The sequence below is a fragment of the Cetorhinus maximus genome, chromosome 6 (assembly GCF_964194155.1).
Source record: "Cetorhinus maximus chromosome 6, sCetMax3.hap1.1, whole genome shotgun sequence".
Classification (NCBI taxonomy): Eukaryota; Metazoa; Chordata; class Chondrichthyes; order Lamniformes; family Cetorhinidae; genus Cetorhinus; species Cetorhinus maximus.
Genome location: NC_135884.1, coordinates 96757167 through 96781763, shown reverse-complemented (window position 1 = coordinate 96781763; position 24597 = coordinate 96757167). Strand labels below are relative to the sequence as shown.

The following is a 24597-nucleotide window of genomic DNA, read 5'->3' as shown; positions in this document are numbered from 1 at the left end:
TATTTCCTCCTATGCACAATTCGTTACCCATTTGAAAATGGTCATTTTTGCACCCACATTTGGACAATGATGAAAGTAGAGCGACTGCCCATTCACATCACAGATCAAACCTAGACAATGGGATCCAAATTTCATCTCTGATGATTATTAAGGAAATTACTAATGGGGCATTTTACGTTGGATGTAGACTTGGTCAAAAACTAGTTAAAACTGAGCATTAGTCAACTAATTGAGTTATTTCTGTGCAGGAAACAGAAACATAAGAACATTAGAAATAAATTAAATCTCAGGATATGAGCACTGTTGGCAAAACCATCATTTATTGGTCATTACTAGTTACCCTTGAGAAGGTGGTGGTAGACCACCTTCTTGAACTATTGCAGTCCGTGAGGTTGAGGTAGTTTTACAGCACTATTCAGTCAGGGCTACAGGATTTTGATTCAGCAATGGTAAGGAAGGGTAGGCGATGTATGTGCAAGTGTGAGAGACTCAGAGGGGAGCTTGGGAGGTGATGGTGCTCCTATCCATTTACTACCCTTACCTTTCTAAAGATAGAAGTCATAGGTTTTGGGATATTTACTTTATAGGAGTGTATAATAGGGAGATCCATATTGCATCTTATCTCTGCCACACCTGCGCCAGGGGGGCTCAGGGCTGGGTATGTAAAAAAAATTCCAGACCTCATCATAATCCTCTTTTAATGTATTTAAACCACAACTGTAATGGTTTGAAACACAGTTACCGTGTAAATGCAGCTCAAATCCCTAGTCATGGCTTGACACAACATAAGAGAGAAGCCATAAGGCAAAGAATTTTCAAAAGTCTTTGCTCTATGATCAAGTCAGGTCTTAACTCCACTTTACACAACAAGTAATGTAAGTGTATCCTTTGACAAACCTAGAATTCATGCACAAAAAATACAAGTGACTTCTTGATATATAGATATCTTAAATGAAAATATAGACAAGTAAAATTAGTTTAACACATTCCTCAAAACATTTTTCATTTCGTTTTGTATATTGACGTGGACAAATTACTAGTTGCCTTCATTTGGAATTAGTGTTTTTAAACACTGATTCTGAAGTTTAATGGCATACAATAGAACAAACTGAACAAGAACAGAATAGTAAACATTAAATATTTAACACTAGATTCAGGAGTTAATATTTTGAGAATGTAGTACATGAGCAATTTGAGACATGACATGTAGAAAGTGTTGCTTACTAAGGATAGGTGGCTTTGGACCTATGGTTCCAAAGCTTTTCCTCGCTGGGGTTTTCTTAGTGTCATTTATAGATCTGTAGTAGACTAACTGATAGAGATTAATTGTTATGAAATAGTCAACAACTTCATTAATGTTGTCTCAGTTAGCTACCAGGCAGAAGGAGCATTAGATGGACCTTGGAGTTTTTTTTAAACTAACTATCCCTATGTTGGACAAAGTGAACCAACTTCACTTAGATTAGGTCAAAATTGAACAATTACAAAATCATTTCACTTTATAGTGCTCCTTCTGAGGCTCTATGGACTCCTGTGCCCTTTAGGTTGTAATCGATTTTAAGCACACCACAAATTACCTTCTGCTTCATTATCTCCAGCTGTCATAAGCATGTTCTCGAGACACATAGGGAATGAGTTGCAGGGCATAATGATAATGACAGTTTCAATGAATTTCTTGCAGGTGTCATTATCTTTAGTCATCAATTTGTTTAGCAGCAGTGAAACTTTCTCCACATTGGTTCCTTGGCTCATGGCGAGGTTCAGCTCCTCCTCGCTGAGGATACCCCTGGCCTCTTCAAGGACACGGTCAGCTTCCAGACTGAGACACTCCACCAGGTGACCATGGTTACTCTCCAGCACTTCCTTAATTCCACTGGTGCTCATCCTGGCAAAGAAACCACATTGACAAGTTGGAAATGACTATACAGTTAGATACTAAAATATTCAGTTAGCCTTTGCGATTGAAACAAGTTCAGCAAGGCTCACTCCACCTGAAACTAATTTAAACAGCAACAGCTTGCATTTATATAGCACCTTTATTGTAGTAAAGTGCTTCACAGCATTAAATAAAATCACAAACTTTATTTCAGAGTGCATTTGTTGAGGATTTTCACAAAGCATGCAGTCATACCAGCATTGAACCACTTCTCTGTGAGGTTCATGCTAGGAAGCTCAACCAGTACTAATTGCCTCATGGCCAATTTGTCTAACAAACCAGTTGTCATTGCATTACGTTTTCAATACAGCACACTGTTTGCCTTTCCCTATTTGCTATATATCTTTTATTTGCAAAGTGAAAACAGTTGGCGTCTATTGTATACTTAAGGTTGTAGTTTGAATGAACCTTATGTTGATCTGGTGCTAAATCTGGACCACAGGGTGGATTGACTTTGATGTGAAACACAGCGAGAATCCCTCCTCTATGGACAGCACAGGATGTACACTATACCAAAAGTTAGTGCAAACTGAAACATCCCTATGACAGATGTAGTGTTGCAGCCAGAAATTTCTATTTTATAACATTGACACAAGTGGAATTTGATACCAGCATGAGATGCACTAAGAGAAAAAAAAACAGATACTAGTTAGTAGAAACACATTAGGGTTAACTTTCCTTCTCCTGTCCCTGATCAGTCAGGCAGGGCAACCCTCCTGCCATTTCGTGAACCTATGCAAATTTCCAAGTTCAGGTCATCAGAATGGATTCAACATTCTCACAGGGGCCTGTGCACAGAATCAGTGGTATTAAAGGGTATGGCCATGATCTCACTGAACAGTGGAACAGGCTCAAGGCCTCCTTCTGTTGTCTCTACAAAAAACCAACCCCTACTACTGCTAAATGCCTCTTAGCAATGGTTTCTGTCTGGCTGCGGGACCTTTAGGCTGCAGTCTAACAAACAGCAACCAGAAGGCCTTCAGTCTTGAGGATCTTCCTAGTTACCTGAGAATAATGTATTTAACTTACTCCAGGTTCCTTCTTTCTGCACCTTTCTCAGATCCTTGAATTTGACTAGGTCTGGGCATCATTACATTATTCCCACTTCATTTGCATGGAATTAGAAGGCTTGCATCTGCTCTAGGCAGCAGAATAAAAGGACATAACTAACATTAAAAATCTAGGTAGAATCACATTAACCTACTGCACAGAAGGGTGCCATTTGGTTCATCATGCCTGTGTTTTGTCTCTCGTACCCACTATTATCCCTTAATACTCTAAGTTCCTCATCCTCAAGTACTTCTCTAACTACCTTTTAATTTTTTTAAAGGAATCAGCTCCCACTACGTTTGCAGGTGGTATTGCAGATCCTGACAAGGACCTCAGTAAAAACAATTCTCCTCATCTAGACGTTTTACCAATGACTTTACATCTATGACCTCTGATTATTAACTACTCGCCAGAGGGAATAGTCTCTCCTTATTTACTCTATCAAAACCCCTCAGCATCTTGAAAAGCTCCATTAGGTCACCTCTTAAATCTTCTCTGCCCCAAGGAGAAAATTCCAAACTTTCCGGCCTCTCCTCATAACTGAAATCCCCGCTGGCACCCTGCCAAACCTCACCTGCACCCTTCTCAGGGTCTCTTCATCTTTCCTGAAGTCTGATACCAGATTTGTCCACAACACGCCAGCTGAGGCCTAATCAATTTTATAAAGTTCTAGCATAATCTCTTTGCTTTTATATTCAATACCCCTATTTATAAACCAATGTAACCCTCCTTCAGAGCTCCCCAGCATCACAGATGCCAGTCTTCAGTCAATTCAACTCATTCCATGTCTGAAGACCCTGGAAACAACAAAGGCTATGGGCTGTGCCAACATCCCAGCAGCAGTTCTGAAGACTTGTGCTCCAGAACTTGCCGCACCCCTAGCAAAGCAGTTCCAGTACAGCTACAACACTGGCTTCTACCCGGCTATGTGGAAAATTGCCCAGGTATGTCCTGTCCACAAAAAGGAGGACAAATCCAACCCAGCCAATCACTGCCTCATCAGTCTATTCTCAATCATCAGCAAAGTGATGGAAGGTATCATCTTATTTACTTGAGGCACTTACTCAACACCAACCTGTCCATTGATGCTCAGTCAGGGCCACTCATCTCATTACAGCCATGATCCAAGCATGGACAAAAGAGCTGAACTCCAGAGATGAGATGAGTGACTGACCTTGACACCAAGGCAACTTTGACCAAATGTAGCATCAAAGAGCCCCTAGCAAAATTGAAGTCAAGGGATAAGGGGTAAAACTCTCCTCTGATTGGAGTCATCTAGCACAATGGAAGATGTTTGTAGTTGTTTGAAGCCAATCATCTCAATTCCAGGACATCACTGCAGGAGTTCCTCAGGGTAGCTTCCTAGGTCCAACCATCTTCAGCTGCTTCATCAATGACCTTTTCGTCAGAAGTGGGGATGTTCATTGATGATTGTACAATGTTCACCACCGTTCATGACTTCTCAGATGCTGAAGCAGTCCATGTCCAAATGCAGCAAGACCTGGACAATATCCAGGTTTAGGCTGACAAGTGGTATGTAAGATTTGCACCACAGATGTGCCAGGCAATGACCATCTCCAACAAGAGAGAATCTAACTATTTCTCCTTGACATTCAATGTCCTTACCATTGCTGATTCCTCCAGTATCAACATCCTGGGGGTTACCATTGATCAGAAATTGAACTGGACCAGCCAAATAAATACTGTGGCTACAGGTCAGAGGCTAGGATTTCTGTGGACAGTAACTCACCTCCTGATTCTCCAAAGCCTGTCCACCATCTACAAGGCACAAGTCAGGAGTGTGAGGGAATACTCCCCACTTGTCTGGATGCGTGCAGCTTCCGCAACACTCAAGAAGCTTGACACCATCTGTTACGGTCCCAGAACAGACCCCAAATTTGGGTTTGATCCCGGATAAGGCCCCCAAGTTTCACTATGACCTGGTTAAGGACCAGTAACCTTTTTTGTTAAAGGTAGACAAAATTTGAAATCCCAGTTACTTACTAGGAGAGTAAAGATTCCAGGTTTTAAACACATAGAATAAACATTACTATACAAAAATCAACAAAACAAATGGTCTCTACTCTATCTTATATTCTAACATCCAGAATTTAACAGGCAAATTGTGGCTGAACACACCACGAACTGCACATTAAATGATAGACACCACCAAGATAGGTTCCCTGGATTTCTCAACTCACCTCATCGTTGTGAGTCACGAAATCTTTTAAAAACTCTGCCTTTCTCACGAGGAATTTTAGTTCCTCTTCCTCCAAGAGTTAATCTGATCCCCAGCTGACCACAGTTCTACCCTACCCGAATTCCACAGGTATAATCCTCACCCAAGAGGCACACTATTCCAGCTCTCTCTCAGATCTACTCCCAGGTCCCACCTTCTTGGTCTCTTTTCCAGCTGAGCTGACCTACGACCGAGACCGAGACCAACACAGCCAGGTTACACTCCAGCAGCTAAACACAGACCCAGCTTCTCAGGCACACTGTTGCCAACAAATGCTTCTGGGCTTCCCGAAGACCCAATCTCCTCAGCAGCACCAAGTAATCACTGCTCCTGAGTCCCCCTGAGCCCCAACCTCATCAGCAGCACGGAGATAACACTCCCGGGGCTTCTCTGAGCCTCGGCTCCCTCAGCAGCACAGAGCTAAATGGCAGCACTTCAGTTGCATGGAGCCAACCCTCCTTTTTGCACTGCTCCCCACACGCTTCTGCTCACTCTGCCCTTTGAACTGTTCTTTGTCACCTATTAATATCTCTCAACAGGTTTCTACCCCCTGCCCTGAGGCAGGATTGAATGTATTAACCCTTGGTACGTTCTGTACATTAATGTTACAATCTCCATTCAACCAAACATCACCTTAACAGGTGCGAAATTACCATGGTTCCATACCCAAAACACACACAGACAAAAAATTTTTTTTAAATATAGATTTCATCACACATCTAAAACAAAGCAGCCCACTTGATCAGCACCCCATCCACCAACTTAAACATTCATTCTCTCTACCACTGCTGCACAGTGGCAGCAGCCTGTACCATCTACAAGATCTGCTACAGTAACTCGCCAAGCCTCCTTCAACAGCACCTTCCAAACCCACAACCTCTACCACCTAGAAGGAGAAGGATAGCAGACACTTGAAAACACCATCACCTGCAAGTTCCCCTCCGATTCAGACACCATCCAGACTTGGAACTATACCACCATTCCTTCACTGTCACCGGGCCAAAATCCTGGAACTCCCTCCCAAACAGCATTATGGGTGTACCTGCCCCACACGGGAGGCAGTGGTTCAAGAAGGTGCCTCACCTCCACCTTCTCAAATGCAATTAGGAATGGGCAATAAATGTTCATCTTACCAGAAACACATGTCAGAAATGAATGAACTTTCCTTTAATCATTTTATCAACTTGCCATGTCACCCTTAAGGGTTTGTGTAAATGAACACCTATGTCTCTCTGTTTATTGACATTTTTCAAAATCTTGTCATTTATAATTCACTGTCTTTCAATATTCATCCTTCCAAAGTGCATCACTTCACACTTGCCTGCATTGAACTCCATCTGCCATGGTTCTGCTCATTTCATCATCCTGTCTATGTCATCCTGAACCCTATTACCATACTCATCACTACCTACAAAACTTAGCAAATTAGTGAGAAGGACAGGAAGTTAGGAAAAGATGCAGCGGTGGCTCTCTTAATTAAAGGTGGTATTAGCACAATGAAGAGGGATGGCGCAAGTTTAGGAAACCAGGATGTAGAAGTGGTTTGAGTAGAGATGCAAAATGATAAAGGCAAGAATTCACTTTTGGGAGTGGTGTACAGGCCCTCTAACAATAACCATACAATAGGACAGGGCATAAAGGAGGAAATAATGGGAGTTTGTCAGAAAGGTACAGTGATAATCATGTGGGATTTTAATCTACATATAGACTGGAAAAATTGAGTGGGCAAAGGTGGCCTAGATGAGAAATTCATAGAATATTTTCAGGATAGTTTTGTAGAACAGCATGGTCTAGAGCCAACCTGAGAGCAGGCTATACTAGGCCTGGTGTTGACCAATGAGATAGGTTTAATTAATGACGTCATAGTGAAGGTGCCCCTAGGTAACAGCGATCATAATATGATTGAGTTTTACATTCAGTTTGAGAGAGAAGAGAGAGAAGAGTGGGTCAGAGACTAGGGCAAGAATTTTCCCATCGGCAAGTGGGGACGGGGCCCGCTTGCCAACGCGTAAAATGATGCGGAATAATGTCGGGCGGAACTCCTGACATCATCCCACGTCATTTGCATTTTCAGGTCGGCGGGGGCGCAGCCGAGGCAGCTCTGCACCCGCCGACCTGTCAACGGCCTATTGAGGCCATTCAAAAAGCAATTAAAGCAATTAGCGGACCTGCCCGTCCAGCCTTAATGTTAGCCGGCAGGCTGGCGGCCACCTGAAAAAGCATGAAACCTCATCCATGGGTGGGATGAGGTTTCATGACTGAATTAAAAAATTAAGAGTCACTTTTACTTAAAGTTATGTCCATGTCCCAACTCATGTGACATTGTCACATGAGGGGACATGGATGGCTAATGAAATTTTTGAAAGAATAACTTTTTCTCTTTGGGAACCAATCTCCCTGAGGCAGCACTTAGTCTCAGGGAGATTGGAGCACTCCTTCGCGCACATGCACAAAAGGAGCGCACTTCCGCATTTGCCATTCCCCCCCTACCCACACAGGAAGTGCACAGCACTTCCGTGCAGACGTCATGCTGGACAGGCCTAAATTGGCCCGCCCATGAAAAATGCCGGCGCACCCCCAATTGGGGGCGCCGATTGGAGGGCTGCCCGCCCACGCCCACTCCCGCACTTCCCCCCTGGCGATGGTGGGGGGGGGGTTGGAATTTTGCCGTATCTTTTTAAACTTAAGGGCAGCGCTAGCTAAAGTGAACTGGCAAATTAAGTTAAGGGGTAGAGATGCAGTGGCAGACATTTAAGGGGATATTTCAGAATACACAGAATAGATACATTCCAGTGAGAAAGAAAAACTCCAAGGGGAACCCACCTTGCATGGTTAACTAAAAAAGATAAAGATAGAAATGGCATTTAATTGCACAAAGATGGGTGGCAGATCAGAATATTGGACAGAATATAAAAAAGAGCAAAGAATGACTAAAGATTGATATGGAAGGAAAAATTAGTGTACAAGAGAAAGCTAGCTAGAAATATAAGGACAGATAGTAAGAGTTTCTATATATCTTTAACAAAAGAGTTAACAAAGTGAGCGTCGGTCCTATAGAAAGTGAGTCTGGGGAAATAATAATGAAAAATAAGGAGATGGCAGATTAATGGAACCAGTATTTTACATCGGTCTTCACTATAGAGGATACAAGTAACATCCTGGGAATAGCTGTAAATTAGGAAATGGAAGGGAGGGAGGAACTCAAGAAAATTACACTCACCAGGGAAGTGGTACTGAACAAATTGTTGTAGCTTCGGGCTGACAAGTCCCCGGATCCTGATGGACTTCATCCTAAGGTCTTAGACAAAGTGGCTAGGGAGATAGTTGGTGCGTTGGTTTTAATTTTCCAAAATTCCCTAGATTTGGGGCATGTTCCATTAGATTAGAAAATAGTGAATCTAATTCCTTTATTCAAAAAGGGAAGGAGACAGAAAGCAGGAAACTACAGGCCAGTTAGCTTAACATCTGTCATAGGGGAGATGTTAGAAACTATTATTAAAGACATTATAGCAAGACACTTGGAAAAATTCAAAGTAATCAGGCAGAGTCAACATGATTTTGTGAAAGGGAAATCATGGTTAACCAATTTATTGCAGTTCTTTTGAAGAAGTAGCATATGCTGTGGATAAAGGGGAACCAGTGGATATACTGTATCTAGATTTCCAGTAGACATTTGATAAGGTGCCACATTGAAGATTATTGCGAGAAATAAAAGCTCATGGTGTAGGGTGTAACACATTGGCATGGGTGGAAGATTAGCTAGCTAACAGGAAACAGAGACTAGGCATAAATGGGTCATTTTCTGGTTTATAAGATGAAACAAATGGTGTGCAAAAACATGGAGGACCTTGCATTTCTCAACAAATTCTACCAGCCTTTTGTCTTGTGATGTGATCCAGCTTACCTTCTCACGGAGCAGGGGCTAGGAATTCCAAGTTCTGACAGGCCTTGGGAGTTCCGCATATGCACAGGCTGGGGAGGACAGCACAGTTAAAGCCATCTTGATGGCCATGTGCCTGTGTAAAAAGAGGGAAAAGATGACAAGACCACCCTGGTCATGTGACTGGGAGTGGAATGCCATAGTCAAGAAGACTCCCAAGCAGAGGACAGGTAGAGGTTCCAAAAGAAGAAAGAGGATCAGGAAAAAAAGAGTATCCAAGCAGAAAAAGGGCTGCCATTGGCAGACCTTAAGTGGAGAGGGCTCAGGAGAAGCCCTGGCAATCGCAGAAGGCTCAGGAGAAGACCTGGTGATTGAAGAAGGCAGAAGATGGTTGATGATTCCATGCTGCGGTACATTGGGGCAAAGGTGAATTGTTGGAGCAGTAGTATTCTGCTCGGGACAGCTAAAGAGCCAAAGTTGTGCTTGTGAGTTAGTTCTGCAGTGCAGACTCGGGCATCCAGGGGAACAGAGTCTCAGGAGGTGAGATTGAAATACCGGGAGATGTGCAGTCATTGGTGCCATCGGAGTTGGAGTGACATTTTGAGAGAATTCCAAGGTGAGAGCTTCAAAGGTGCAGACTGGAATCCATTGTGAGAGAGACAGAGGTTCAAGGAGATTGGTTGACTCAGTGTTTACTGATGTCTGGATAGGTTAAGAAATCCATGGGCTAGGATACTGAGGTCAGCGAGCGGGGGGCAGGGCCCGCTCGCCAATGCGTAAAGTGACGTGTGATAACGTCGGGCGGCAGGGGCACAGCCGAATCAGCTGTGCACCCGTGACCCATCGACGGTCAATTGAGGCCATTTAAAAAGTAATTTAGCAAATTACTAGCCCTGTCCAGCCTTAAGGTTGGCGGGCAGGCCAGGAGCCCTGGCGGGATTTAAAAAAAGCATGAAACCTCATCCACAGGCGGGATAAGGTTTCATGTAGGTTTTTAAAAATTTAATAAAGTTTGAATGAAAGTGATGGACACGTCCCAACTCATGTGACAGTGTGATATGAGGGGACCTGTCAGGAAAATTTTAATTTTGTGCATTGACCATTTTTGAATTTGGCACCGATCTCTCTGAGGCAGCACCTAGCCTCAGGGAGATGAGTGCGCTCTTTCGTGCGCATGCGCGAAAGAGCGCACTCCCGGCTGAGGGAATCCCCCGCCCGCAAAGGGAGCGCATAGCACTTCCTGGCGGACATCATGATGGGCAAGCCTTAATTGGCCCACCAATGTAAAATGGCGGCGCGCCCCCAATTGGGGGCGCCGATCGAAGGCACGCCTGCACGGATCCGCTCCTGCACCTCCCCCCCAATGGGGGGGAAATTCTTCCCATGGAATCTGTCTTGGTCGCATCTGCAATTATTTGCACAATTGTGCAGTGTGGTGTGTTTGACCACAGTTTTTCTGTTAATTCATATATACTCTAACATTCAGGGTATGAATGAGGTACAAGATAGATATTGTAAATTGTTTCATCTTTCTGACCTTGTATAGTAAAATTTATTTTTGTTTGTTCAAAACTTGTGAAATCTTGTGGCTTTATTCTTTTAGCAAGTGTCTTGAATCTTAAACTTTGCCTACATTAAACAAAAAGTTATTGATTCCTAACCGGATCGTACCAAAAATGTGGGGGTCTGGTCCAGGATCATAACACAGCACAAAATTTAACTCAATCTGATTGTTTAGTTTCAAAGCATAGAGGACTTTACACTTCTCTATCTCAAATTCCCTTTGTCACTCTGTTGTCTACTCACTCAATCTGATGATGTCCCTTTGTAACTTTTTATTTCTATCTACAGAACTCAACTTGGAGGAACAAAACATGGATGTACAACTTTCTTCCTTCATCCTCCTCCTTCAGGTGCCATACCCTAAGAGGGCAGTGGCGACCATGGATATCCGTTGAATTGGTCCATGGAAAGGTACTACAGTGGTTTGCCGCATGGTTGGCCAGGAAACTCTCCCACTCTTTACCACCTACCATCAGGCATATTAGAAGGATTTACAAGATGATAATCAACCTGTTTGGCCTCATGATGGCAATGGAAGGTGCATTCATGAAGTTCTGAAGTGGGACTTGAACACAAAGCTTTTGGCTCAGAGATAGGGAAACTACCACTGGTACCACAAGGCCTCCCAATCCTTCATCCAAGTCATCGATAAATATGGTGAAAAGCCAAGGTCCTAGTATTTAACAATTCCCTCCAGATAAACCAGCTCCCTCAGCCTCTAATTTGGGATACTGGTGAGACGGAAAAGCATCATATCTCTCACCATTTTGTACTTGCTTTCATTCCTCGCTCCTCTTTCCTGCCTCCCTTTTGTTTCTCGCACCTTACCTTTCTCTTTTATACACCTTTTTCAAAGTACCAAAAGCAATCTTCAAATACAGTTCCACAGGAAACAGCACTATGCAAAGCAATAAGGCCTTTCCCTTAAACACAGCAGGATGTTGAGGGAGTTCAGGTCACTGTGATCTGCTGCTGGTATCTCAGATCAGAAAGAGTAGTTTGATACATCATACAGAGAGGCAAAAAAGGAAGACTTTGATGGTCCACCTAGCCTGGTCCATAGAATTGAGTTGCTTTTAGCAAGAATGCTAACTACAGTCCAGTGAATAAAATTAACTTTCATTATAAATAGTGATTGTCAACATAAGAAAGGACGGCTGGGCAATGTGGAGATTCAAGCAAAAAGCTACCTAATCACATGAGATGGGATATGTTTTTAATGCCGAAATAAAGGTTTTATTTAATTAGTATTAGCTTTAGGAAACCTCATCCCACTCATGGATGAGGTTTCCTAAAAAATGTAAAGGCCGCTTGGCCTTTTCTCCTGCCAGCCAACCATTAGGTTGGACGGGCACCATAAATTTCAAGTTAATTAGGTCCTTAATGGCCTTAATGGGCCTTTCAATTATCGGCAGATGCGCAGCCCAACGTCACTGCATGTCATATTACGTTTCAGCATGTCAGGCAAGCGCCCACACGCTGAAGGTAAAATTCAGGCCATAAGCAGGTTATGAGAGAAGGCAAGAGAGTGGCAAATGGAATTTAATACAGAGAAGTGGGAGATCATCTTGAAAATTTGAAAGATGAAAACAGAATATTTTCTCAATGGGGAGAAATTAGGGATTGTGGAGGAGTGAAAGAGATTTGGGTGTCCATGTACATAAATCACTAAAAGCGAGCAGACAGGTAGAAAAAGCAAGGGGGGAGGAAGTGATGAATCTGTTGTACAGAGCCTTGGTCAGACTTCTACTGGAGTACTGTGTTGAGCTCTGGGCTCCACAACTCAGGAAGAATATATTATATTAACCTTGGAAGAACTACAGTGCAGATTCACTGGAATAATACTGGGTTTAAAGGATTAGATTATGAAGGCATATTTTGTGAACTTGACTTGTACTCTTCTCAGTATGGGAATTTGAGGTGTGATCTAATTGAGGGATTTAAAATGATAAAGTGATTCAATAGAGGAGATACAGATAAATTGTTTTCTTTGGTGGGGAAGCAAGAACAAGAGGACTTAATCTGAAAAGTACACCAACGCCATTTGGGAGTGAAATCAGGAAGTACATCTTCACACAAAGGATATTGGAAAATTCTCCCTGAAAATGTTTCCAAATAGAGCTTTCCAAACTGTGATCAATAGACTTATGTTGGGTAAGGGCTTCAAGTGATATGGGGCAGAATATTGAGCTCAGCGGGTGGGCACACGCCTGACCCGGCCGAGCATAAAATGATGCGCAATGACATCGGGCGAGCATCCCAGCGTCATCACATAGTCCCACAACATTTCGTTCGGCGGTCACACGCCGCAGTCAGCAGAGCGCCCGCCAACAATTAAAAGGCCTATTGAGGCCATTAGAAAGGCGATTAAATTCAAATTTACACTGCCCGTCCAGCCTTAGTTGACGGGCAGGCGAAAACACCAAGCAGCCTTTGCACTTTTTAGGAAACCTCATCCACGGGCAGGATGAGGTTTCCTGAAGTAAATAAAAATTTTACACTTGAATTAAAAACATGTCCCTGCTCATGTGACAGTCACATGAGGGGACATGTTTTGTGACATTTTTATTTTGCGCATTAGTTTTTAAACAGTACTTCATTCCCCCGAGACAGCTCCATGCCTTAGGGAGATTGAAGCGCTCTTTCATGCACATGCGCGAAGTTTGCACTAGCCCATCCTCCTCCACCACTGAGTGCTGCCGCTCGCGTTCCATGCTGGGTGGGCCTTAATTGGCTCGCCCATGTAAAATCACGGTGCCAATAGCGGGCAGCTTCCTGACTGCCCCCGCCCACCCTCGCCGAGGGCAAAATCCTGCCCATGAAGCAAAGGCAGGTAAATGGAGTTAAGGTATAGATCAGCCACAATATAACTGAGAGACAGAACAGGGTTGAATGGCTTACTCCTGTTCCTATATCCCTAGTCACCAGGGATGCTAACTGGTGGAGGGAAGGAAAATATGTATCCTAATAACACAAATAAAACCTGGATTTGCTCCATTTTACACAGTGCAGCATTCACTTTTTTGTGACGAAACCATCAAAATAGCAGAAATTCTTCATTTTCGACCTCTAGGAAGGGAGGAGAAATAGAGGGTCTGAGGTAGGGAGACAAAATATCTTTGGTCATCAGATTATTTAGCAGGAATAAATCTATTTGTGACTGGTTCAATGGTTCACACTCCTGGCTCTTCAAGGATGCTGTTAATTTCATGGCTGATTGCGCCAGTTGTATATGGATACTAACCAGGATTTCCTTAATTTAGTCACCATAGCAAATAAACTAGATTAACTAGTTGCAATGAACATACTGTAAAGAGTACACAGTGCACTTTGTTTAACCTTTTCATTTCAAAAGGAGGAAAGAGCAACAGATGTTATTCCACTTCAATCAATTTTAAACTTCATTCTGAGTGAATTTGGTTTGAGGTTCTACAACTTGTCATACCAGCCACTCACCCACAGCACTCAACTATGAATCACTATAGTGCCAGTAATGGGTATGAAATGGTTGGCACACACACCTCATTTGCCATAACAGAAATGCCTCAGAACTGTCCCAAATTCATCCTCAGGCCTCATTGGAATCCATTTGGTAAACTGCAGGCACCTATCGGGAATTTCAACACAGCTCGCCAATCCAGACCCTTGGAATTTCAGCCAGCTTGACCTCCGAGCTGGTCTGCTGGTAAGTTCAAGGGCAATGGGGACAGGGGCCATGAAATGGGAGGGGAAAAAGAGGTGCCCTGGCAGCAACCTGCAGTATTAACATACGACCAGGAGGGCCTCCACTCCTCCTGACTCCACATTGATGCAAGTTAAAAGAAGCTTAGTTGCCTGTTTCTTTTGCAGCCTCTCCAAGGACCATTGGGTAGGCTGCTGTAAAGCCTGAGAAGCTAGTCAGTGCTTGCACAGTGCAAACTCCTACTAATTTAAATTAATTTTCTGTACTAAAATCTGCATTCATTCTAGGCGAGCACCAGGACCGCCTAAAGAATTATCCCTGACAAAATTAACGTCAGGGCAGACACATGGACATCACTGTGGTAAATTTGCCACCGTGAGACCACCTTACACTCATAAATCGCATTCATTGATGTTGTTGTTCTGTCCCCACGGTTTCTTCCATCTTTCAGAAAAATAAATATTTCCACAGGAAATATAATTAAGAAACGTTACGGAAGGTAATGTCTCAATAAATGCAACTATTTAGTCACAAACAACTCAAACTGCAACTCCCAGCTCCCATCAAAGCAAGGTAAAATAATGAACAGCAATATTCTGTAGCCAAAGTCTTGAATTGATAATATCACTCGTCTTCCCTAGCTAGTTGTACAAGTAAATTAGTAAATAGTTAAAGTGCTCTTCTCACACAGAAACTCACGCAGAGTTCAAAGCAAAACAATGATTTTACAGGTGAGACCATGACACCCAATTCTGAGACAAGGGCTTTCTGAGGTCAGTGATTATAGATGAATGGTTCAGTTAATTGTGGCCAGAGGAAGGTAGTTTTGATATGTTAAACATGCATATGGTCAAATGACAAAACAATAATTTCTTGGCAAGAAACTAAAATACTGCAGGTACTGGAAATGAAAGAGAGAAACAGGAAAATGCTGAAAACATTCTGCAGAGAGAGGAGAATAATTAACATCTCAGGTATGACCTCTGCATCAGAACTTGTAAAGGAACATACCTGAAGCAGTAAGTTTTTCTTTTCTCCCTGTACAGATATTTCCTGACTTGCTAAGTGTTTCCAGCAATTTTGACTTTTGCCTAATTTCTAGGCTGCAGTTTAAAATGTTATCCTCAGTTCTTTAAAAATATGAAATTTGAATAAAGACTCAACAAGAACCTACACTGCAAGACCATACATTAAAGTTAACTAAAAGGAACATCATTCAATTTCAAATACAGTTGCTTGTTGTTTTTCATGAAGGTGGAAGGTTGCATTTTCTCATATTTCTCTATAGGACCCATTCGTGTTGATTGGAAATGCCCAGTGTTATTTAAATAGTTCCACTTTCAAAACCCCCAGCCTTCTTGGTTGCACAGTAACTGCTTTGGAGCAATTAAATCAGGCTGTGAAAGTGCAAGAAGTTGCAGACAACAATGACTTTTTGTTATAGGGAGCTTTTTTTTTTAGGTCCCTTTCACTTGTGTTGAAACTAGATTGTGTTTGGAATAATCCCAAAGCAATTACATTGCAAGATTACAGCAAATGAGCATTTCTACAAATGATTACCATCTAATTTAAGTTTGTCTATAAAAAGGGTGGGAGGATTGGAGTGACATCACAACTATGCAGTCAAGTATTAGCAACAAAAAAAACATGAACCTGTATTATGGCAATGAGTTTGTAGTGGTAGTTTTATGATAATACCAGTGTAGTAGATTAAGGTAGAAACAATTTATTACCCAGCCATTAAAAAAAATAAAAGAATAAGCTGCCACTGTCGTACTCTTGCATTAAGATAAATTTGCATGGAGCCTCACATGGCACATGGTCACAATCCAGGCTTCAGCCACTATGGAAAATAGCCTTGTCTGAGGCAATTACTCTTAAGTTGCCTCTTAAGGCTGAAGCAAGATAAAATCTGGGCCATGTCCCTGAGCTACAGGTGAGTGCATGGTCCACACTCTCCACATCACTAACACTACACATGATAGACATGCTCCACCTATCTCAGTAAAACCTTTTAGAGGGCTCAGGGAAGTCAGAAGTAAAGTATGCACTGGGATCATCCATATTGACAGCAGTACTGTAGGAACATAATACTAACTGTGCAACTATAGAACAAGGGTTCTTAATAGGATCCAAAACGTAACCAGACTCTCTTCTCAGAGGACAGTTTGAGGACAGACTGAGGATCTGTCCAAAACTGATGCACGCTAAGGATCAGTCTTATCACAAGTCTAGAATTTTAGCACCTATTTGTTCACTGTTTCTGCAGCTCCAATGGTGACCATGCAAGCTCTTGGACCATAGAAGCCTGCATGCTTATTTAAAGTCCGTGAACCATGCTCCTAGCAAGACAATGCTTGGTGGTCTTTCTGAAACTGTTGCCAGCACAACTGAAACCTGCCATAGCTGACTTAGTTGAGCATTTGCAACTACTGTCTTTGCTACTGTAGCTTAATGGTTATGTTGCTGGACTAATAATGCATTTATGAGTCCAAATTCCACCATGATAGCAGTTAGAGATTTTTTTTTTTAAATCTAGAAATAAAAATCTGGTACTAATGACCATGAAGTTCAGAGTGCAATCCCTCAGTATTGCACTTAAAGGTCAGGCTAGATTATGTGCTTCAACGTACAACTTCAAAGTGGATGCATCGACACAGATTTTTGAAGGTGGCAAGACAAATTGAGAAGGCTGTTAAAAAAAAAAGCATTCTGGATCTTTGGTTATGCAAATGAAGTAGGGTTGCCAACCCTCCAGGATTGGCACGGAGTCTCCAGGAATTGAAGATCAATCTCCAGGTCACTGCTATGTGCAATCCTGGAGAAAAATCATAGGAACATTACATTTTTTTGTCACTTTCTTTGAGCTGTTCTCTTTACCACATATGAAAATATTGAAAATGGGAGGAAAAGGCTGTTTGGCTGACAGTCAAGCATCATCCAATTTGGTAATGATTCTATTTGCTTTCCAATTAGTATAGGGAGGCAGTGCGTCACAAGGATGGATGTGTTTTCCAACAAATGGCCGGCGCGTGGGGGCAAGTCATGTGATGAAACCTCCAGGAATACATTTAATTACAGTTGGCAATCCTCAAGCACACTCTACATAAGTAAGGAAGTTATGCTGAATCTTTATTGGTTAGGCCCCAGCTGGGGTAGCATGTCCAATTCTGGGCACCACACTTTAGAAATTATGCCAAGGCCTTGAGAGCAGGTGTAAAGGAGATTTACTAGACCAGTACCAGGGAAGACTTCAGTCATGTGGAGTGGATCTGGAATTGTTCTCCTTCATCCAGAGATGGTTAAGAGGAGATCTAATAGAGGTGTTCCAGAGGCTTTTGATAGTTAGTCTGGAGAAAAGGTCAGGACTCAAATGACACAGATATATGGTTTTAAGCAGAAGGACCAGAGGTGAGATAAAGAGTAATTTGTTTCCACACTGATCTGGAATGAACTGCTTTAAAGGGCAACGGAAGCAAAATCAATATTAACTTTCAAATTGGACATATACTTGAAGGGGAACAATTTTACAGGGCTATGGGGACGGGTGCTACCAACTGAGCCAAGGCTGACACCCCATTCACTCTCACATTCTGCCACTTACACATTATCATTCAGCTTCTTGGCAGACATAAGGCAATGTTTCCTCAAGCAACAGCATAGACAATCTCACAAACTCTGTGGGCAGTTGCTTTCCAAGAGCCACCTTAGGCTACATAAGGAGCTGCAAAACCTCAGCATGCTGCTCAACGCTAAGCTCAACTTCCTACTCCACATCATCTTTGTCACCAAGGTGCCTTTCTTCCCCCTCTCCCATCTCCACAATAGTGACCATCTCTGCCACTACCTTTGTCCTATTATTGCAAAAATCTTAACCTGACTTTATCATCACTAGGCTCAGATTCACTCATGATCTTCAAGACAGCAAACGTGCCTCCACAACATACATATGAAATATACGAATTAGGAGCAGGAGTAGGCAACTCGGCCCCTTGAGCCTGCTCCCATTGAATAAGATCATTGCTGATCTGATTGTAACCTCAAATCCACACTCCTGCCTACCCTTGATAACCTTTCACCCCCTTATCAAGAATCTATCTTGCTCTGCCTTAAAAATATTCAAAGGCTCTGCTTCCACTGCCTTTTGAGGAAGAGAGTTCCAAAGGCTCACAACCCACAGAAGAAAATTTCTCCTCATTTCTGTCTTAAGTGAGTGACCCCTTATTTTTAAACAGTGACCCCTAGTTCTAGATTCTCCCACAAGAGGAAACATCCTCTCCGCATCCACCCTGTCAAGACCCCTCAGGATTTTATATGTTTCAGTCAAGCCGCCTCTTACTCTTCTAAACTCCAGCAAATACAAGCCTAGTCTGTCCAACCTTTCCTCATAAGAAAACCCACCCATTCCAGGTATTAGTCTAGTAAACCTTCTCTGAACTGTTTCTAATACATTTACAAACTTCCTTAAGGAGATCAATACTGTGCACTATACTCCAGATGTGGTCTCACTAATGCCCTGTACAACTGAAGCATAACCTCTCTACTTTTGCATTCAATTCCCCTTGCAATAAATTCTGTTAGCTTTCCTAACTACTTGCTGTGCCTGCATAGCCTTCTGTGTTTCATGCTCTGGGACACCCAGATCCCTCAATCTCAGAGCTCTGCAATCTCTCACCATTTAGATAATAAGCTTCATTTTTATTCTTCCTGCCAAAATGGACAATTTCACATTTGCCCACATTATACTCCATTTGCCAGACCTTTGTCTACTCACTTAACCTATCTATGTCACTTTGTTGCCTCCTTGTGTCCTCTTCACAACTTACTTTCCTATCTATCTTTGGGTCATCAGCAAATTTAGAAACCATTCCTTTGGTCCCTTCATCCAAGTCATTTATATACATTGTAAAAAGTTGAGGTCCCAGCACTGATCCCTATGGCACTCATTACATCCTGCCAACCAGAAAAATACCTGTTTTATGGCTACCCTCTGTTTCTTGTTAGACCAGCCAATGTTCTATCCATTCCAATATGTTACTCCCAACACCATGAGCTTCTATTTTCAGCAATAACCTTTGAAGTGGCACCTTATCAAATGCCTTCTGGAAACCTAAGTACAGTACATCCACAGTATATGTGACTCCTTCAAAAAACTCCAATAAATTGGTTAAACATGATTTCCCTTTCACAAAACCATGTTGCCTTGCCTGATTGTCTTGAATTTTTCTAAATGCAACTCATTGAGAATGCCACAGTAGATGTCATCAACCACATGAACTCCTGCACTTACATCATCTTGGTCCTTCCCAAGTTCTACAGCCTTCCTGTGCTTCAAGATCCTCATATTTACTTTTAAAACTCGTCTATATCCTACAACAACTTTGGGATCTCCCTCTCTTGTATGACCCCACAGTGGTATCCTCTGCTCCTCTGTTACTGGGTTATTTCTTGTTCCCCACACACTTTACTCTTCTAGCTATACTGAAACAACTTCTCTAGATCCTCTACCACTCCATTCTCCTCCCTGGTTCCAAAAAAATCCTCCTTAACATGCTCCACTTCAGCTGTGTCTTTGAGCCCCAAGTGTTTTAAATTTTCCTTTTTTGCTCCATACCCACCACTTTTTGCTCCAGAGTGTAAAATAATGCCTTTCTGTACATGAGGAATGCTATGGGTTGTTAGCACTTACTGTGTATTATGTACTGCACACTAAGAAAATATGAATGCGATAAACTGTATGCTATGATATATTGTAGGCTCTGAATACAGTACATACTGTGGAATTGATGGAATATATAAAATCAATGTTCTAAATATTCAAAATCAGAATATATAAAAACATTCTTAATATATAAAATCAAAATGTATAAAATCAATATTCTGCATGCCAGCTAATCACATACTCTAACTATTAACAAGACATGTCACCTCTTATCATTATAGCAATCACCACAAACCAATGTGCACCTCTAATGGAAACTTACACAAATGTAATCATGTTTATAAGATTAAAACTGTGTTACGATCAATTTGGGAAAGCCCCACTTGAACTTAAAACAGGGTTATCATTGAAGGCAAATCTTCCAGACCTTGTTTTAAATTAAAACGATTGGTTTTCAGCAAATCTAATTTACTTTTAGATCACGGTGAACAAATGTGCCATCCATGGAACCCCCAGCAGCTTCACCAATAATCATTTTGATGCCCAAAGTAAAACTCATGCCTGGGGTCACAAGTGAAAGAGAACAGTTTTCTAAACCTTACACACAGAGCAGAATATTTAACAGAGTTACCAGTGAAGCCCATAAATGCAGTAATTAGTCAATTTAATTCTTAGAAAGGTCTGGCCCATTAATTTTAGAATTTGAATTGAAACCCCAAAGGAAATCTCTACTTAAAAACTCTTTCACGGCAAGTGGAGCACTTTTAACTTTAAACTCCATTTACAAACCATTGGTCTGCTTTTCTGGTTCAGATACACCGGAGTCAAGAAACCATAACTCCGAACGCTGTTTAAACATTTTCAATTTGGATGGTAGGTCAGCTACATCCCAGTTAAGACTGGGGAATTTTGACAATATTCCTTTGACCTTCCTTCTCCTCTAGTGCCTGTGATTAATGTTGCTGTAGCTGCTCTTGCAGGCTTTTCTGAAGCTCTGCCTGTTATAATCGCAACCTTCTCTGGTCCAATTATTAATGGGGTTTGTTTTGTTTGACTCTCCCTTGCTATTGATCTGGCCCACAGCCTGGTCACTCACCTTTCCCGACTGAGCTAACCTGGTGCTGTCCCACTCACTGAACTGACAGGCTATGCACGGCAGTCTCACCACCAGAGATACATCTGCCTACCAGCCTTTTATTTGAGCACTATTCTGGCACGTTGTCTTCAAAGCTTTTCTGCACAGTCATCATGCTGTGATTTGCTGATGCAGCAACTCCAGTGCAGTCTGACCAGAACTTTGGAGGGTCATCTCATGCCATGTAACACAATCTAAAGTTGGTCACCGTGTCGTACCTGTACTTAATCTTGCTGCCAGGCTGAGCAATATTTCATTTAGAAGGAACCCCTGCTGCACACCATGTCGTGTGTGTGTGTGTTATACTGATATAAAGGCACCAATCGCTCACAAGAGATTGTGCATACATGTTGTGGTTTCATTTATTAAGAATAGGCACATGTGGACAAATACACATGGACAGAAAGTTTGTGAACATAGTTGCAGAGCTATGTGTCTGTCTTCTGCTCCAGGCCAAAGTGAAACTGAGGCTGGATCACATGACACACTTCTCTTAAAGTGATGTCATGCTGCTATCCCTTAAAGGCATATTACAACAGGGGAGGGGGGGCAGGGAGGAGTGGTGAGGAGGGTGAGACACATCTAGTTGCATTAGAAGAAAACCCTGATGCTTTAGAACAAAATGTTTTAATTTGAAATCACGCAACATGTTCATAATAAATAGCATCAAATTAACTGATTTCAGTAATACTCCATTTTTAAAAAACACTAGCTCTTATACCAATCTAAATGAAAGTTTTCCTCCAACATCAAAAGGAGGAGGCTATTTGGCCCATCGGGACTATGTCAGATATAAAAGAGCTACCCAACCTAATACTGTTTTCCAGCTCTTTGTTCCTAGCCCTGTAGGTTGCAACACTGAGTACATATCCAAGTCCAACCAGGGCTTTACATAGCTGCAATATGACCTCTATCTCCCAGTATTGAATTACACATGCTGATTATTTTCTGTACTGTCCATGATGTTTTATTAATCTACATGCATGGAACTCTATCTATTTGGATGTCCACAATTTTCACCATTTAAAAAGTAATCTGGTCTATCCTTTTAAGATCCAAATTGGATGACCTCACTAATATTTTTCTTTTTCATCCTAACCTTTCTTCTATCCCCTTCTTTCCCTTCCCTCATGCTTTCCTCTTTTCCTCTCTCCTCTTTTGCTTTTCACTTTTGTTCTTCTTCCCCCACTCTCCCCTCCTTTCCTTCTACTTGTCCCTTTCTCTCCTTCTTCTCCCCTGTCTATCTGCATCTTTCTGTCTCTTTCTTCATTTAGGTACCTTTTTCTCACCATCACTCTGTCTCACATCCCACTGTTTGGCACACTTCCTTCCCTTTCCCTACTCACCTATCTCCTTGTCCCTTTTTCCTCATTTGCTTTCTTTCCATCCCACCTCTTTCACTTCTCTTGCTCTCTCTCACTCTTCATTCCCAGATCCTCCAGTACAAGGGTCTGGCATAAAAAGGGTTAATGCGGGACTGGGTACAGTACTGCCTATGTTATGATGTAAAGGAACACATAACCAGAGTCTAGAGGGCAGTCTTCGACTGGACAGAGATGTGTGTAGAGGCAAGCACAGAGATATCTCCTAGTTTAATGATATACATATATACAGTATAAAGTTGGAGTAGTTAATAAACACTTACTGTTAAACTATACAAGACTCAGGACCTCTTTGTTAGACCTACTGAACTACACACATCTTACAACATCTCCCTTTCTCCTTTCTATGTTTCTCCTCTCCCTTCATATGTCACGTTTTCCCTTCTATATTCTTTCACTTTCTTGCCTTCCCTCTCCCATACTCTTCTTTTGTTACATTATAATCATTTAAACCATTACAGAGCCCTCTTAACGCAGGTGGATTTGGAAATTCATTTGGGGTAACCTAATAGTCAACATTCAAATTCAAATCGCCCCACCCTTTTCTCTCCATTTTACATAAATGGCACCAGATTCTACTTGACAAAGATAAAGCTTTTACTTTAGTGCTAAGAATTACACTGAAAACCAATGTAAGATGGTCAGTCAGGCTCGGAGTGTGACTCACTTACGCATGCTAGAAGCCAGATACATTCACACACAGGGCCCTGTCCTTTGCAGACAGAAGGAACATGTCCACACTTTGCAAAGTTTTCAACTGAAAAGCTTAGGGAACAGTCATTCCCTGGTTCATTCCCTAGGGAATTGCCTTGACCAAATCAGTCCACCTGCCTAGTTTGAATTTGAATAAAGCTGGGCAGTTAACTGTTCCATGCTGCATTCTCCATGGCAATGCCTCCACCAGAGTCAACTTGCCAACCAATCAACACTCCCTTCTCATGCAGTATAAACTGTTGTTCCCCTATTACTGTTGGTATTTCTTGCAAGCTATCCTGATGTGTGCAAGATGAAAAGCTTTGATAGCATGTCTCTTTTTTAGCAATACGAAAGGTGTTTTCTATAGGACATGTTTGGGTGAAATATATTTGCAACAGAGGGTGTTCTAGGTAAAGGCATTGGCCCAGGATGAGGTAGGAAAAGCAATGAGGCTTGTGATAAACTATCCCTCCTCATCTTCAGTGGCCTGTCTGAAGCCTTTCAGATGGTTGACCACACCAACCTGCTCTAACATCTCTCCACTGTCGTACAGCTGAGCTAGACTGCACTCACCCGGTTCTATTCATATCTACCCAGTTGTAGCCAGAGAATCACCTAGAATGGCTTCTCTTGCAGCTCTCACACCATTACCTCAACTGTACCCCAGGGATCAATCCTTGGGCACTTCTATTTCTCACCCATATGCTGACAACACCCACCTCTATCTCACTATCAACTGGCTCTATCAAACCTTCTAATGCCTCTAAATTATCTAAATGCTAATCTGACATGTTAGTTGCATATTAACTGTATGCAGGTGGTCAGCATTAACTAGGCATTTACTTGAGCGCCCTATGAACAGAGACAGACTGAAACAGTGGCTGTTGGGTTAGGAGATGTATGCTTGTAAGGTGTAACTCTGTAAATAAAGAAAGTATTTTGCAAAGACTGGCTCAGTTCTATCCCTCACCAACTGCTTTCTGGTGTATAACACCAACATACAGCTTGGGATGAGCATAAATGTTCGCCAACCAGATATTGGGAAGACTTAAGCCATTGTCTTCAGTCCCTGGCACAAACATCATTCCCTCAGAACTTATTCCATCCTTCTCCCTGGCAGCTATTGGAGGTCGAACCAGGCCATTCACAACCTTGGTGTAGTGTTTGACCCAGGGATAAGCTAGTGACTACATTTCTGTGCTATCAATAATACCACCTACTTCCACCTTCAATAACATTACCCGACTCCATCCCAGCTCAGCTCATCTGCTGCTGAAACCTTCATCCATGCTTTTGTCACCTCTAGATTATTCCAAAGCATTTCCTGGCTGACATCCCTATTTTCTGTCTTCCGCAAACTTGCGGTCATCCA

At 42.2% G+C, this 24597-nt stretch overlaps 1 protein-coding gene across 5 annotated transcripts in view; it reads right to left on the bottom strand.

Annotated features, from left to right (window-relative positions):
- Positions 1–24597, bottom strand: part of nlrc5 (NLR family, CARD domain containing 5) — a 191041-nt gene that overhangs the window by 152849 nt on the left and 13595 nt on the right. For all 5 annotated transcript variants that reach the window (XM_078544136.1, XM_078544137.1, XM_078544138.1 and 2 more), the window contains exon 2: positions 1578–1885. In XM_078544136.1, coding sequence (XP_078400262.1) covers positions 1578–1884 — 307 coding nt within the window. In that variant the 5' untranslated portion in view covers position 1885. The remainder of the gene's footprint in view (positions 1–1577; positions 1886–24597) is intronic.